The 17,810-nt window shown below is 39.2% G+C and overlaps 1 protein-coding gene across 4 annotated transcripts in view; it reads left to right on the top strand.

Annotated features, from left to right (window-relative positions):
* MINDY4 (MINDY lysine 48 deubiquitinase 4) overlaps window positions 1–17,810 on the top strand; it is a 93,915-nt gene that overhangs the window by 26,541 nt on the left and 49,564 nt on the right. For all 4 annotated transcript variants that reach the window (XR_010598193.1, XR_010598194.1, XM_065582664.1 and 1 more), the window contains exons 6-9: window positions 8,270–8,328; window positions 8,825–8,934; window positions 10,973–11,089; window positions 12,976–13,064. Coding sequence is in view for 2 of the 4 variants with exons in the window: in XM_065582664.1 (XP_065438736.1) it covers window positions 8,270–8,328; window positions 8,825–8,934; window positions 10,973–11,089; window positions 12,976–13,064 (375 nt within the window). In the remaining 2 variants the exon portion in view is untranslated. The remainder of the gene's footprint in view (window positions 1–8,269; window positions 8,329–8,824; window positions 8,935–10,972; window positions 11,090–12,975; window positions 13,065–17,810) is intronic.

Genomic DNA, 17,810 nt, shown 5'->3' with positions numbered 1-17,810 from the left:
ATTTGTGCTTCAAGAGGAGCCTTTTGTGAAGGGGGGCATTAGAACTTGGGTTGCCGCATGAGGATGTTTCTTGAAATTATATGTAATTAGTAACAGCAAGGAAGAGACAAAAAATATTCCGGGATGGAGAAAGTCATGATTTCACAAAGATTTGTGATATTGAAAAATCCTAGTAGATTCAGAGCTTGATTCATCACTTTGTTAACTCCATTTAATGCTGGTAGCGTCATGGAAATCAGCGGAGATGCATCAGAGTACAACTGGTATAAAAGCCAGGTGAATCAGGCCCTCAGAGTTAAAATGGCTGCTCCTTCTTTAACATGTGTTGTCTTTAAGGGTGGGGGGTGGGAAATCATACTGGCTTCAGTAAAGGATAAGGTTTCATCTTTAACTTTTGATTCCCTAAATTTCATTGATCAATGTTCCGGATTTAATGGTACCTTTTTAAAATTTAATTTAATGTCTTTGTTAAAAACAATAAAAATCTTTCCAGGAAGGTTATATAATGCATATCGTTTATCCAAGAGTTATGAATGGCTCCAATCCTTTCTGTCTGGCAACTATGTGGATAAGTAGTTTTTATAAGTATAATAAATATTTTTAAATGCGCTGTTTACCCAGTGGGCTGTGATGCTCTCTTGTTAAATATGTAACTTAATTTATCAGCTCAGACTGTTTTATCTAAAATAATTAAACCTGCTAATTAGGCAAGCATTAGTGCCGTTATCCTACAAGCTGCTGGGCAATGACTGATGGAGCTCAAACTATGCTCTGAGAGGGTGTGGCCTGATTTGGATGACTGTGTAATGGGGTCTAATCCAGATCCCACGGAAATCCAATTGGCTTCACTGAGCGTTGGATCAGGCCCTAGATCAGCGTGTGGTAGATTTGTTTGATGTTTCAAAAATGTGTTTAATTGTTCCCATAATAGGCAGGAGAGGATGAGCTTTACAATGGTAGCGTTTGTAGAAAAGGTCAGTTTAGTCTGGGTTCGATGTTCAACATTAAAGCATTGCAATTAACGTAATTACCTGTAATTCCTTTCCATCCTCTCTGAATTCCCAACCCAGCTTGTCTGTGTCGCCCCATGCTATACCCTTTGCCATGAGAGTAGGCGTGTGGCTTGATCTTCAGCTGACGTCAATGCTGCTGTGTGATTCTGCAGACAGGAAGCACTGTAAGAATAGGGCAGTCAGCACCTCCCCACAGAGACTAAACACATCACCTCTACAGTATACTCAGTCGTGAGCCTGGGAATAGGTCTCCGCTTGACTCTCTTAACTGGCAGCACAGTGAACTGCTGTCAAACAAGATCAGGTCAATTTAGGAGTTACGGATTTAAAAAGGGTAAATAAATGAGGGGAGAAAACCTTCAGCTATCTCAAATTGCATAGCACCTTTCATAACGGAAAGTCTGGGCGGGTAAGAAAAGCTAAAAGAAAGATTAGTAATCTATTGTGGCCTTTTGCTTGGTGCCAGTGGATTCGTGGCACCAGATGTGTCAACGCAACATCTGTGCATGCTGCCATCTGCCCTTTCAATATTTTCCCAAAACTTCATAGGAAGAGGCTGTGTGCAATTACTGGAAATGGTGAATTGCTTCTTCATTATATTTTATTTTTGGAAAGCACATCAAACTGGAAGAGGACAGCCGCATGACCTAAAGTGTAGTCAGTCAACAAGACAACTTGCTTAATCAGAGCACTGGAAACATATGTAGTATCTCTAGAGCATACTGTATGTAAAGCAGGAAGGCGGTACACATTAATTTATGCACTTAGGGCTTTACACGTTTCCTTTTCAGTATGTCTGCTTGGGAACATCTGGTGTAACACATTAGGAAGGCGAATTAGCGCAAGAAATAGCTCAAAGAGTGTGTTCTCCCAAAGCTTTATACCCCTTCTGATTACTTTAACAGGAGGTAAAGGCTATCTCTACAGTACCTGTTCTCACCAATCAGCTATCATCTTTGTTTGGTTTTGATCATAACAAATGGAGATAAGAGAGCTTCTCCGGTGTTCACTGTAAGCTCTCTTCATGTTCCTATTTCAGGTTTGACATTACTTTTCAGGAAGAGAATTCATTTGGCTAGAAACTGTTAAGTTAGATTGTCTGGGATTGTTGAAAGTCCTAAGCTTTCTCACAGGAAATGTCAGGCCAGACACTTTCCACGTCCTTAAAAACAAATGAAGGTCAAAAACTGAAGAAGTGGCTACTTTTTATTAGACAAGCAAAAGAGAGAGTTCCTAAACCACCCACACTGAGAGAACTCACGTGACTGTTAAATGTTGAGAACCCAATTTTATGTGGGTCCTGAATTATTTAGGGTTGCCATTGCCACATGTACAATGGACAGTGTCTTGGATGTGCCTTTATTTAATGTAAATCAATTTCTCTCCCTTAGCTCTTCTATTGGTTGCTACCGCCATCGTTTGAGTGTCTTAGCGTATGTCTGCACTGCAGCGGAAAGCAAGCTTCCCAGCCGAGGTTGACAGGCTTGTGCTAGCAGGGCTCAATCAGCTTGGGGGAGGGATAGCTCAGTGGTTTGAGCATTGGCCTGCTAAACCCAGGGTTGTGAGTTCAATCCTTGAGGGGGCCACTTAGGGAACTGGGGTAAAAATCTGTCTGGGGATTGGTCCTGCTTTGAGCAGGGGGTTGGACTAGATTACCTCCCGAGGTCCCTTCCAACCCTGATATTCTATGATTCTAAAAGTAGCAGTGTGAGCATTTCAGCTCAGGCTACTTACTATATATGGTGTTGGGATGTGAGGTACTTCCAGTAGGGAAGTTTTAATTTGGAATTCTTAATTAAGAGTAGAATCTATAACTGAACTGCACCTTCTTCATGTTAGCTCCTTGTCCATACCCAGTGATAATTGTAGTTATTTATTGTACTAGTGTTACAAATTGTAGTTATCTGCATTAAAACATGTTATTCAAGCGAGCCCAGCATACCGTGCAATCCATATTGCTCAATAAAACTGACCTGTCATCATTATTTACCACTTCTCCAATTTTTGTGTCATCTGCAAACTTTGCCAACAATTATTTAATTTTCTTCTAGATCATTGATAACGATATTGCGTTACATTGGACCAAGAACAGATCCCTGTGGGATACCACTAAAAATGCCCCATTTGATGATGACTCCCCATTTACAATTACTTTTTGAGATCTATCAGTTAGCCAGTTTTAATCAATTTAACGTGTGCTATGTTGATTTTGTATAGTGCTAATTTTGAATCAGAATTTCATGCTATACTCAGTCAGATGACTTACAGAAGTATATTATGTTAATAGAGTTACCGTTGTCTACAAAACTTGCAATTTCATAAAAAAACTATATTGAGTTTATCTGACCAGACTAGTTTTCCATAAAACTATATTGACTGGCATTAATTACTCTGCCACCCTTTAACTCTTTACTGATTGCATCCTGTATAAGTCTTTCCATGATTTTGCCCAGAATCGATGTCACTCTAGTCAGCCTATATGTACATGGGTCATCCCATTTACCTTTTAAAAATATTGGCACAAAATACTTTAGTTTTTTCCCAGTCCTCTGAAACATCTTGTAGCCCAATGTAGTAATATAATATTGATTATATAATTATATTGATTACTTAAGAATTCCAAATTATCCCTTTGAGGCGTGACAGGTTCTTGTCCCAAGATCAGACTCAGTTTTATAAAATGACTATATAGTTGGGAACCAATGTGCACAGTTGCAACACTCACACTATAGGAACTCTTCTATATTTTCAAATATTGTATTAATACTTTTAGCAAAGTCACAAACACTCTAACTCAATAAGGTAGATAGAGAGACTATAGAATGTACCTCTGCACATCCATATACTCACACCATGCCTTGCAGGACAACCTGAAATGTTAGCCATTATCCTCATCATCATCATCACCTTCCTCCTCATCACGAGTGGTCATCATTCTGGTCCCTTCCAAGGGCCACCTTTCTCTCTCTCTCTCTCTCTCCTACCCCATCATGCTGGGATGCGACTTGTATGATATGTTGCACCGACACCACTATATCTAATGCATATTCAGTAACAGGTTTTCCCCTTTTCCTTATTTGTATTTTCTCATCCTACTAATGCTGAGGTTAGTCATTCTTCTATAGGTTAGTATATTGATACACGTACTACCACAGGGATCGGCAACCTTTGGCACGCGGCTCATCAAGGAAAGCCTCCATTGGCCTGGAGAGGCAAACCGCGGCCAGTGGGAGCTGCAATCGGCTGAACCTGCGGACGCTGCAGGTAAACAAACCGTCCCGGCCCGCCAGCAGCTTTCCCTGATGGGCCACCTGCCAAAGGTTGCTGATCCCTGTCAGCTCATGATCATACCCATCACCCCTTGCTTAAGCAGATGTTGGGTTATTACTTCTATGTTCCTTGTGGTGGCACTTACTGGAACATTCCACCTCCTACTATTGAGCAAGCTCTCCCTAGTTCCTAAAATCTAAAGGTAATAGTTGATCTATGCCACGGGTTATGGCCTATTTAACCACACTTATGCTAACTTATGCTTCATCTAATGTCTTACAGGATACAGGATACTGTAGGTTTCTTGTATTACAGCTGAATATAATGAAAACAGCTAAATATAATGAAGGCAGGCAGTGAATATAGTAAAGGCAAACTAGTCCTATGGGCTCCAGTATCACAAGAATGGAATAAGGGCTGTATACGTCTATTGTACTGTGTGTATAGCAACAGAACAGTATACAACTCTAGGATTGTTTCAGAACCTGTAGGAATTCTTCTGAATCGCTACATTATTTCAGAGGCAAGATGTAAGTACCATGCAAGAGCTGCAGAATACATTAAATTGACAAGGAAACCAGGGTTTTCCAACACAATTAGTTACTCTGAAATAGCTGGTGACCATTGCTTATTTTATAAGCACGTTTGTTTGTTTGACCTCCAGCGTAGGTTAGTATAAATAGGAAACCGTAGAGGACACATGCATTATTGTGCAGAGGGAAGAACTTTCTCTGAGTTTGGTTGTCCTATGTAAACAACATTTTCTATGCATGGAGTTGAAAGAGGAATGTTCAAATATTTGGAGAAAGTACAGTATGGTATATTTATAATAAAACATATTTTCTTCCTGCCCCATTTTTCTGACATGACGGATGACTTCCTCCTTGCAAAGTGCTTTAATTGTATGATTTTATATGCACAATAAATGTTCCTGGAATGGTAGCCATCTGTTGAAGTGGAAATAACAGTAAAAGTTCTGACGAAGTTTCAAGTAATTTAAGAAGGGAGCTCACAAATAATCTCCACCTGCAAAAATACCCTTCTGTGCAGGAAACCATCCTACGTGGATCTCTGCTTTTGGTGCTTTCCACAGTGATATACGCCTTGGAAGTTCTCTGAGATCATCCATTTAGACTTTCTTTCAGTTCTTTCAGTGGTGGGTCTATGTATTTTTTTCATTTGCAATTGCTTTCAGGTTGAGGATTTTTTGGGAGAAGAGGGAGTTTTAACCTGTTTCCAGTCCTTTCTGTTTCAAAAGGCAGTCAGATACTAAGGTGATTGGGCACATTATCAAAGCTCAGAAGGAAGGGTGGTCTTGTAGTTAAAACCATGGATGGAGATCTGGGTTTAGTTTCTAGTTCTGCCACACACACACCTTGTGTGGCCTTGGGCAAGTCACTTAACTCTTCTGTGTTTTAGTTTCCCATCTTTAAAAATAGGGATAATAATACTTACATACCTTTAGAGTACTTTAAAGAGGATACATTTATTAATGTTTGTGAGGAGCACAGATACTATGGTTGTGGATCCCATAAAAACTATATATAGAGACAGAGATTTAAATGCTGATGCAAGGCTGCATGATAGGCTCCTTCTAAAGGGGGAAAGAACATGACTGGTAAACCCTGTCCTTCTGTTTCAGACTGCCATTGGCAGCATTTGGCAGTCATCATCTCCGACAATCCTAATCTGTAATCTCTGTAATATATCCCGTCACCTTTGTGGCTCAATTCATGATCAAATCTTCGACCTGGGCCATGGTGAAGTGCAGTATAATGTAAATGGGGGTGAGTGGCTTTTTTTGGTGACACACACACACACGCACTCTTTTAAATGTAAACAATGCTGATGTAGATAAGAACAATGACTTATACCAAATGGCACTTTTTGTAACTTTCCTTTATATCCAAACCCTATGTGTATTGCGATCTCAGCTTCCAGTTACTGTATGTGTAAGACTAGACCCAAAGTGGTTGACCTTGAAAGGAAGAACATTCTTGCTAGGAAGCCAGGTGGAATAGTTTGCAATCTCAGAAACAAAAATAAAAAAGCATGTTACTGTTGTAAGCATGGTTGAGTAACTTCAGTATTCCGTTGAAACACATTCTATGTGCAAACATCAATTTTCTTGGGACCCTCCACCTGACCAGTAAGTATGAAAATATTAGCAAGTAGCCCATAAAAAAAATGAATTGAAAAGAATGATGGAAACCAATATTAGTAAGATCTGTTACAATGTACTGTAATTTACTTGACAATGGTTAGTCCGCTGGTGTGCCATTGCCTATCATACTGACCAACATGTTTCATTGTTTTCTTGTGCTCCCCTGTCCTTCTGTATCCATCTGGGGTCTCTTGTCTTATCCTTTGATTGTAATCTCATTGGGGGCAGGGTCTGTGGTTTTGATCTGTTTCTATGGAGCACCCAGCACACTGGGGTTCTGCTCCATGATTATCACTCCTAATGCATAATACAATTAGTAGTAGTATTTATTTTAAAATACACTGTAGTAAAAGGTACTGCTATTTTCCACTGTACTCAGAATCTTTTAGTATGTTGCTATGCATATTTGCTCTCAACCCACCTACTTAGCTCTCAGGACTGAGCCCATCAGGAGTGCTGCCAGCTTTTTTGTCGCCCTAGGCGGCAGAAGTCCCGCCTCCGAAGTGCTGCCCCCGACAGAGGCGGCGGAAGGTCCCACCCCCGAAATACTGACGACGACCGGGGCGGCCGAAGATCTGGCCGCCGCGGTCACCGCCCCCAAATGTTAACGCCCTAGGCGACCACGTAGGTCACCTAATGGGTTGCGCCGGCCCTGGAGCCCATGAACATTAATTCTTTTACTTTGACTTACTAGTAATATGGGTGATTCATTTCCCACTGTAGAGTGTCTATTTGTTGTGACTCAGTGCATGCCGCCAGATTTAGTTGAATCAATCCCTTAATGCTTTTATGGCGAAAAACAGCATGGTAGTTCCTACTTTTATGTTCTAGAAAGGCTTGTAAGGGAAATAGGTGCCAAAAAGTTTTTAGACTGGAAAAGTCCTGAGTGTGGTGTGTGTGTTTGTGTGTTCTGCTTTCATTCCTCTCCTTTTACACAGTGAAAAAGGGAAATTAAGTTAATGGAAAGTATGTGATATGGCAGCAACTGTTGCTATAATAATAGCGTGCATACAAAGAGTGTTTCTGAGGAAATTATTCCATACAGTTTTTGAAAGGACTGTCATTTGCAACAAAGTTTTCCAAACAAAAGATGGATGAAAAATGATTCAGTGTTATTATTTTGAAAAAAAAATCCTCTTTAACAGTGGCAGTAGGAAACTTTTCCTTGGACTGTATTCACTTTGGTGTGAATTCAATGGGAGCAACAGGCCTGTGCTACCTCTGAAAATCCGACTGATATTTAGGAGTCTAACTTCATAGCCAAGTTTGAAAAAAATTAGCTTTTATCACCATTTCCTTATTTCTATAAACGTTTAACTTGTTGAGACACAATTTACAAATAAGGCCAGTGTGTGAGCCAGCACAGTTTATATCCCACTTAAATTTTATTTTAAGGATTTAAGTTGGATTTAAGGGGTCCATAGGCCTCATGCAGGAGTGAATTTCAAGCCATGGGTCCCAGTCCTGCAAGCTGAGTTCTGGGCACCCAAACGTTGTACTCATGCAGAGCGCCACAGATGTCAGTTGAGACTCCATGAGGGTGTAGAGTCCTGCCCATGCAAATGAGCTTGCAGGATCTGAGCCATAGTGGAGTTACATTTATTGATACAAATTGATTGCATTATGTTGCAATGTGCAGACTGCTCTTCTGGCTTTAGTGATTGTCTATATCCCATATAGAATGCCATATACTTCTGTGAAAAATTTGATTTTGCCCTAATAAGATTTGATTGTTTATACATTGTTTAACCTAATCTTCTGTATTGCTGTTTCATTAAATGCGAACCTTTGGTAATTTGTTCTTTAATTCATTTTAATTTAGAAAGACTCCATCATCCATATCCAATAAAAGTGACCAGATGAAAGATGTCCTAGAAGTAGGTATGTCATGTCGTGCTTCGCTTTGGTCTATCTCTCATATTTTTCACAGAAAATAAAATTTACCAGCAATGTGCATAATGGTCTGTTTTTGATCAAGTCTTAGTTGATTCAGGGTACATACAGTTGTGTTTTAATTTCGTAGATAAGATTGTGTGCTCACTTCCATCCCATTTTAACTTTTAGATGCCAGGCCAAGAAAATGCAACTAGCACTTAGGAAATTTAAACAAACAAATGAACCATTTTAATTTAATTGTCCTTTGAACAAATTTAATACAAAATTATTGGGGCATAAGAAACAGTGGCTTTCATGATCTAATTTGTATCATCCCTTTTCAGAGTGGAACCGTACTCCTAACTTTTTAAAGATCAGAGGTATTAAAGTTGTATAGGTCATTATGATAAACCACTAGCTGTGGGTTACCTGGAGGTATTGGAGGGCAGAATTTGGTTTACCAGACAACATTCTGCATATTACAAGGTTTCTTCTCTTTCAGTTGATTTCGATGATGAAGCAACGATTGGGGAAGTTAGTAGGATCCCAGAACTTTCAACGCTGTATACACTTGAAATAGTATCAAAGGCAATTGATATTTCCCTAGCAAAAGTAAGACAAATGTATGATGATAAACACAAAATGATGCATTAAAACCTGTTATTTTTATTGAGTAAGCTAAAGCTACAATAGATTTGTTTTTTATATTTAGTGCATCTGAGATTCATAATCCAGTAAATCCTAATAATCATTAAAATTGCATTTTTACATTCCTTTGTTAATGGTTCCAGTCAATTCTACATCTTTGACCTTTTCTAATTTTTAATCAGTTATTTCAAAAGTAGTATTTTAAGGGGGGGTTAGAATAAGGAAGGAGGACTACTGGGATCTCTTATTGATATTCCACTGACTTCTGTGTGACCTTGGGCAACTCACACTCCTCCATCCTTCATTTTATGCATTTGTAAAATAGTAATAATTGTATTTACCTTCCTCATACTTATATTGTAAGGCTTCATCCATCAGTTATGTAGAGTGCTTCAAGATCCTTGGATAAAGTGCACTATACAGGTGCAATGTATTGTTATTATTTCATAGAATATGTTTGGAGCTGAGAAACCTCACAAACAAGTACAAAATAAGAATTTATTTTCCCCATTTCACTCGGGGCCTAATGCAATGTCACTGAAGTCAGTAGAAAGACTCCTAATTGACTGACTTCAGTTCAAGATGAATCAGGCCCTTGGTGTGTTGGTATTGTATGTTTATGAGTGGGAAGGTGTAGACTTGGGGATCGGCGGGTAGTGCTCGATCTATCAGGGATCGATTTATCATGTCTAGTGTAGACGCGATAAATCGATCCCTGATTGCTCTGCCGTCGACTCCTGTACTCCACCACAGTGAGAGGCAGAAGCAGAGTCGACGGGGGAGTTGCAGCAGTCGACCCCACGCCGTGTGGATGCGAGGTAAGTTGATCTAAGATACGTCGACTTCAGCTACGCTATTCTCATAGCTGAAGTTGCGTATCTTAGGTCGATCCATCCCCCCCCTCCCAGTGTAGACCAGGCCTTGTTCATTAGCACACCTGGGTTCTCACTAGATGTGGACAAACTGGTTTGGATAAAATAAGAGTTATTCTGTATCTTCATCTCTCTCTCTCTCTCTCACGGAAACAAATTTGCATATTTACCTATCCTCCAAACCAAACCTTTCATGAGGTTTAGAGTAATTTTGATTTACTTTATTCCCTAGTGATCCCTCCATTTTCTCATGCATCTTTATCTCTTTTATTTCGGGCAGAAGTATCTAAAAACCATGTGAAGTGCTATTCTTATAGTACTTCCCACTCAACCAGAGCTAAAAAGCACTACAAATCTCATGAGAATGATTCCCAACCTGATTTCTATACCAAAATAGTCTGAATAAGTATCCAAACACTGAAGGAGTCCGATTCTTACTTACATCCAATTTACACAAGCATAACTCCATTGACTTCAATGAAGCTACTCCTGATTGGGGTCAACAGTCCGAATTTGGTTGGTGCTAATATCCGAATTTCACAGTTTGTTACATGTCCCAAGACAAGTGTTATTCAAAACTTTGAACAACATGGGTCTCATACCACTATGTTTGGTAGGTGAAACAGATTGTCTGTTCTACATAATGTGCCAGCTAAGGTACTTCTTTCACAGCTTATATTTTATCCCATTGGATGATATCTTTTACTGAGGTGTGGGAAATTGAAAACTCTTCAAGAGAAGACCATAGCAGTAATCTTTTTTTTTAACCAGTAGTACATATTATTCCTCTTGTAGTTAAGTTTGAGGCTGTCTTCTGTGAACATTTCAAGAAGCACCATTTATCCAATGATCTACAGAAAAAAGCTCATAATGCGGAGCAACACATAGCATTATGTGCTGAAAGAAAATAAGTGCTGAAGGAACATTGCAGGAAAAGGAAAAAATGACTCCGTTTCAGTGGACTTGCCCTGCTATTTACAGTATTTATAAAACCGAAATTAAAAGGGTGGTTATATAGAGTTAGTAATTATCCTGCCACATGCCTCCTTTCTTATTATAAATTATGGAAAGAAAATATGCCTATTGGGTTTGTTTTTAAAATGAGAGCTTTTTTCCTTTTTTTTTTATAGGAAATAAAAAATCTTTTGTTTGGCTCAAGCCTTTGTTGCTTCAGTGAAGAATGGAAAATACAGAACTTTACATTTAACAGTATACCACAGCTAAAATACGGCATCGTTCAAAAACAGGTACAGTGAATGACTTCCTTCAAAGCTCAATGATCTTTACCTTTAACCTAAAGTTTCCAGAAGTTGGGTGTTACCTTAAGAAAAGAAACCATCCTTCTTTAAAAGATATTCCTTTTTCTTTTTCATCACTGGTTAATGAATGAAATTTTACTTCAGAAATCTTCAAAATAGCTAAATCTTTTAAGGAGAGTTGGGCTAGATGGAAAACTTCAGAAGAAAACTCAGGGTGCTCCAGGATGTATGGTGAATCAGTAGGTAACATTTATTCCTTTTAGTCAATTTTGAACCAATGCTTTAGGAAACATTCTGCTACAAGCGGTGCCATCATCTTGAGGTCTAGAATATGTTTCAGAGTAGCAGCCGTGTTAGTCTGTATCCGCAAAAAGAAGAACAGGAGGACTTGTGGCACCTTAGAGACTAACAAATTTATTAGAGCATAAGCTTTCGTGGACTACGAAAGCTTATGCTCTAATAAATTTGTTAGTCTCTAAGGTGCCACAAGTCCTCCTGTTCTTCTTTTTGTAGAATATGTTTGGTCATTAAAGATGTCTGTCTTCCATTAAAGGTCCTATGGAGACCAAAAGAAGGGGATGAAACCCTGGAATTCTGGTTACATTTGTAAATTTCAAATGTATACTGTATTTTTCTCTTCACTTCCTAACTTGACTTCACTTAACTGTTTGTATACTGCTGCTTTACAGTGTTAGTTTCTGTGTTTCACTCTAGTTGTTAAACCATAGTAGTTCTGAGTGATATGAAACAGTTGCTGTGTTTCATGTAAACTTTTAATATCGGGAGCTTTCCTTGACAGACTGAAATAAACCCTGCTGTTTTCCACAGGTCAGTATTCCAAAGTTTCACTCATTAGTTATTTAAATGATTTATTGAGAGAGTGAAGAAAAAGTTAAGTTTCTCTGCTGAATATTTGTTCTGGATGAAATGCATTTATTATCTACTATTTATATTGTGGTAGCACCTAGAGGCTTTATTCAGGGACTGGGGCCTCATTGTGCAAGGCGTTGCACATACCTATAATAAGCAACAAAATGAAGTTCCTAACTAGATAAAAATTGCATAACTGGATGCGGTTTAAAATGTGTGCTTGTGATGGGCCATGCCTCTCTAGGACTTTGACAGAAGAGTGGATTGAAGCCTCTTACATACTTTAAACAATATTGTGGTTTTTCATAATGCTCTAAGATGGCAGATCACATTAATGCACAAGAATATAAAGGGTTGGCTCATATATTTAAGTATGAACCTGGACTTGAAAACAGTAATATATGCAGAGAGAGGAGCTTTTCATCTTCCCGTGACAGTGTCTGAATCAAGCCCATTTAGCACACAACTTCCATCTCTCCCTGTTATTCTCTGTGGGTGAAATTCTTCCCTATGCAGAGGGCCCACACCAGACATATGTACCACTGAAACCCTATTTTGAGAGTTTGTATGGGATTTAATTCATGAATAGGCTGTGGGGGCAGGGGGTGGGGGGCTCTGCCTAGGGGTTAATTTCAACGAGTAGGAATATAGACCTTCCTCATTTTATTTTCATCTTCAGGTAAGGTGCATATTCAAGGGGCATTAGGAGCAATATTTTTGCTTGATGGTGGAGGAGATAAAACTCCTGTCCTTGACTTCATAGATGTCTGTACAGAATGTTCTAGGCACTTTCAAACAGAGCACAGAAGAAACAGACCCTCAATTAGTAATGCTGACTTTTCAGTTGCTTCAAAAAGCAGCACAGTGCTGCAAATTCAGTAAGCAAAACACATAGATCAAAGGATGGCTTTAAACTTGAATGAAAACACATGGGTTGTGAAAAGTTCTCACCAGCATCAAACAGTGCTAGTTGTTTTGTTCATCCAGTGTATTATTCGTTTTAGGGCGGCCCATGTGGAGTATTGGCCGCAGTTCAAGCCTGTGTCCTGCAACAACTTCTCTTTGGAGACAGTAACAGAAATAGCCATGTGCGGTGAGTCAACAGCTGACACCAAAAATATTTTCCATTCTAAATTAAACTAAAACTTTATCTTAGTGTGGCCAGAAAAAAGCCTTTCTGAGCTTGGCCCTGTTGCCTTTGCATTTGTATCCAGAAGAGAGAAAGTATCAACTGATTTACTTGTTCTTCTTGAGGCTAATAGAAGTTGCCTTTTAACAGTGGATTTAAAGGCTAGCTTTTCATTCACATACTAGTTTCTTGTGACTAACCAAGAAACTTTAAAAAAAAAGAAACCCTGAATTATGGCCAACATCAGTTACTGAACCTGCGGAGTCCCATGGTGAAGCAATGATTTAAAAGAGAATGCAATCATGTATTGTAAGACCATGCTATGCATGGGGTCTTTCATGGCAATATAAAATCCCAATGAATTTGCAAAAAGTTAGTTATACCAGCTCTTTTGCTTGCTAATTTTACACAGCTAAAGTCCCTAATGGGATTTAAAAACTGTATGTCTTTTAATAACTTTACAGAAAAGTTACAGGATATTCATAGCATCAAGGGAAAATTACTTGCTACGTTCCAATAAACTCAGTGCACACAGCATTTGTGTCGGTGCTAAAGAGACAAATCTTATTCACTGTGGGATTTTATCATAGTGGGATTTTCAAAAGGACATGGACACCTAATTCCCATTCATTTCAATGGGATTTCTGCACCTAGACTCTTTTGGAAAAGCTTTAGTGCTTGTCTGAATCTTTAGGTGCCTAAATACCGTTAAAATCTGTCTCTCAGCCTCTTTCTTTACTTGTGGACAGAAATTCTGGCCCCATTAGGACTTCAGTCTGGCCATGTAAATGGGACTTAAAGTGAGTGTAAGTGTAATTTACTTCCACTTTAAAATTTCCTTTCCTTGCCAGAATTGTGTAAAGGGACAAAGGACTTTTTACATGAGAAGGAGAATCTCCACCAATATATGCAGATTCTTGTGGAAATTATGTGATATCTGTTAAGATTTTCAGCAGTGATTCCTGATGATGCAATATACAATTTTGAGTTTTTCAAGGGCAAAAATTATGATTTGACATAAAATGGAGAGAATTAGCAGTTAAATTGTTCTGTGAACAATTTTGGATCTCCACTCCTAAGTAAGTCTCAGGGGGTATGTCCTCAAAGTGAAACAGTGATTGTATATGCCTCTAATTGCTGGAGATCTGGGTTCAAATTATATGTTAGTATACAATTGAAAATCTATTTTTGGATCTCATTTTATTCCTCATCTCTCCTAAAGACACCATTAGTGCACAGATTGGTATAAATCAGCACCGCTAGCCAACTAATCTCAACAAAGGCCCAAATTGAAAATACCAGAGGCCAAATTATGCCCATTGTCACTCTGGTATAAATCTGCAAATCAATTATTAGTTCCTCACCTTCACTCCCACAGCTTTGAAGAAAAAAAAGTTGAGATTTGGGAGCTACCGCATTGTATTTTATGAAAGGAAAACAGGCTGAGCCTTATATGTTGGATGGGACTCAAATTCTCTCTCTCTCTCTCTCTCTCTCTCTCTCTCTGTTTCTCAACTAAACAAAAAAAATTTGAACATGTAAAAATTACATTGGTACATCCCCAAATGTCAAATGACGTTTGTGATCCCTATCCTATTATATTTAGATTCTTTTACTGCACTCACCTCCACAGCATCAGCTCAAAAAAGAGCTCCACAGGAATCAGCACTTAGCACATAATGGTTCAGACCCATCATTCTTGAGTAGATAGGGCCAACACACCTCTGCTGCCAGTAACTACAGTACTATCTGGAACTTGAGAGGTCATCGCCCTTTAGAATATTGCCAGACTCAGAAGCCCCACCCTTGCTAATCGATCTGTTGTAGACATTTGTACTATACATGGCATTATAATATTTAAGCACCAGATTCAAAGCTGGTGGGGTGCTTGAAAGAAATGTCCAGCAGAGGTGGGCCTGGTACTAACCTTTTAAAACATTCGTTTTAACCTCAATCTTTGTTTAACTTCACTTTTCTCAGTAATCTCTTTGTGACACTAGTGCGAAATTAGTGCTCTAATTATTTGATATCAGTTAAGGAATTTTCATTGTTTTGTCATTAGAAAATATTACACCTTAATGGAAAATATTATTTTGATTTGTCTTTAGATAAAGGTCTGGATATTCTGTTTGTTTTATATATATATAATATATAAAAAATATATAATATATATATAAAAATTTCAATTTATCTTTTTCTGATAAAAAACAACTTCACTATCTGACGGCTATCTCAAATCCCTAATCTAGGTTACTTAGGCAAACATATACTGTGAATATATACATACGTACACACACACACACACACACACACACACACACACACAGACAGAGTATACACTGCACCCTATTTTAAACTCAGTTGAATAGATTTTGAAATGTAAGCCTCATTTTCTTGAGGAATATTGTCAAGCTCTTCGGCACAGCTTCCCTGGTCATCCTTTCATTAAATGATTTTGTAACGCAGAGTGCGCCACGCAAATGTGGATTTTGAAATAGGCTATTTGGTAGACAGATTCAACTTTCATTAGGAAAACGGGAATTCTAACTAGAGATGATAAGGCAGAGACAGCTATTGCTGGGGTAGCAAATTCTTCTATCTATACATGTATTGTCAGAGGTGGACCATATTTCTAATATTTATGAGGTTCCGATTAATATGTCTTTAAGGATATGTGTATGCTGGAGTTGGCGGAGTGATTACAGCACATCTAGCTATACCCAACCTCACTTTGATTTATCAAGTGCAGCTAAAGAAAACAGTGGTGATGAGACAGCATGGACTGCAGTACAGACTAGGAACACAAATACCCAGAGTACCAGGTAGGCCCGTGCTGAGTCCCGTGTCACTGCACTTTTTTAGCCATGTGACCTAGATTAAACTTAGCGTGAGTATGCCTGCACGAATTGCACTCACACCTCTGATTACAGTTAGACATACCCTGAGTGTCATAGAAAAAATGAATGTAAAACATTAACATCAAATAAAGAACCAACTCTCCCAACCTATCCAAAATAAAGTAACCCTGCTTTCAAAGGCAGGGATCCCTGGCACAAGAATCAACCCCATAATCACGAGGAAGCCACCTTACCAGGTGAACAGGACTGATTCCTCATTGACCGAAAGAATGGGGATGGAAAGACATGAGACATAGTAAACCAAGAGAACAGGGGAGGGGCCCCAAAACCCTCAGGGATGAGTCTCTTGCAGGGCGTGTGATCTGAATCATCCAAGGCAGCCAGTGAATTATTCTGGCAGACCACTTCTGGGAGAGAGTTCCAAACAAACAGGGTGTGACATCATGTTAGTTCCACAATTTTTGTTGTTTTGTTTCTTTATTTTTTCTCAATTCTTCCAGAAGAGCATATTTCTCCGTAGCTCCACCAGCTAGCCTCTCGTTCAGAACAGACTTTTTTAAATACACAGTGATCCACCGTGTTTTACATTGTGATGCCATGCTCCAGTTTGGACAAGGAGACAAGAAATTTCCTGAATTTTAGAAGGGACTGTCTCTGGTTCATCATTTTACAGAATATGAGGGAAATATGATAGAAATCATTTCTCTATCAATGCAGTGAGAACAGAAATTAGCTACAATGGAGGGGGAAATTATTAAAACATTGCAAATCGATGACATCTGACATATCAATCAACTAAGAAATAAACTCAGGGGTGGCTCAAGCACTGGCTAAAGGAGCATTAAGAAATATGTAACAGTGTATTCTCTTCCAGATACAATGACGGTATATTTTTGAAGACAGTTTCTAACCTTTGTCCATATTCATAGAATCATAGAATATCAAGGTTGGAAGGGACCTCAGGAGGTCATCTAGTCCAACCCCCTGCTCAAAGCAAGACCAATTCCCAACTAAATCATCCCAGCCAGGGCTTTGTCACGCCCGATCTTAAAAACCTCTAAGGAAGGAGATTCCACCACCTCCCTAGGGAACCCATTCCAGTGCTTCACCACCCCCCTAGTGAAATACTGTTTCCTACTATCCAACCTAAACCTCCCCCACTGCAACTTGAGACCATTGTTCCTTGTTCTGTCATCCGGTACCACTGAGAACAGCCTAGATACATCCTCTTTGGAACCCCCTTTTAGGTAGTTGAAAGAAGCTATCAAATCCCCCCTCATTCTTCTCTTCTGCAGACTAAACAATCCCAGTTCCCTCAGCCTCTCCTCATAAGTCATGTGCTCCACCCCCCTAATCAGTTTTGTTGCCCTCCGCTGGACTCTTTCCAATTTTTCCATATCCTTCTTGTAGTGTGGGGCCCAAAACTGGACACAGTACTCCAGATGAGGCCTCACCAATGCCGAATATAAGGGAATGATCACGTCCCTCGATCTGCTGGCAATGCCCCTACTTATACAGCCCAAAATGCCGTTAGCCTTCTTGGCGACAAGGGCACACTGTTGACTCATAGCACACTGTTGATTCATAAAGACATATGTAAATGTATTGTAGATGTCTGACACCACCATGAGGCTTAAATTCAGTTTTAGAGTTTGTTGCTTAGGAATCTACTTCGGAGTCAGTAAAGGATTATTTTCTGACCGTGAGGACCAGGAACCTAATTTCATCGTGGAGGTCAATGGGAAATCTTCCTCCTTTTTCTGGGGCTAAATGTGGCCTAGAACATTTAAGAGGCTCAGGCTCCCATGTTTAATGGAGAAACGGAGTCTGATATTTGGTAGTTTACAAAAAG

Source organism: Chrysemys picta, chromosome 2 (genome assembly GCF_011386835.1).
Source record: "Chrysemys picta bellii isolate R12L10 chromosome 2, ASM1138683v2, whole genome shotgun sequence".
NCBI classification, from domain to species: domain Eukaryota; kingdom Metazoa; phylum Chordata; order Testudines; family Emydidae; genus Chrysemys; species Chrysemys picta.
Note: the sequence above shows the minus strand (reverse complement) of the source record. Positions and strands in the feature narration are given on the sequence as shown.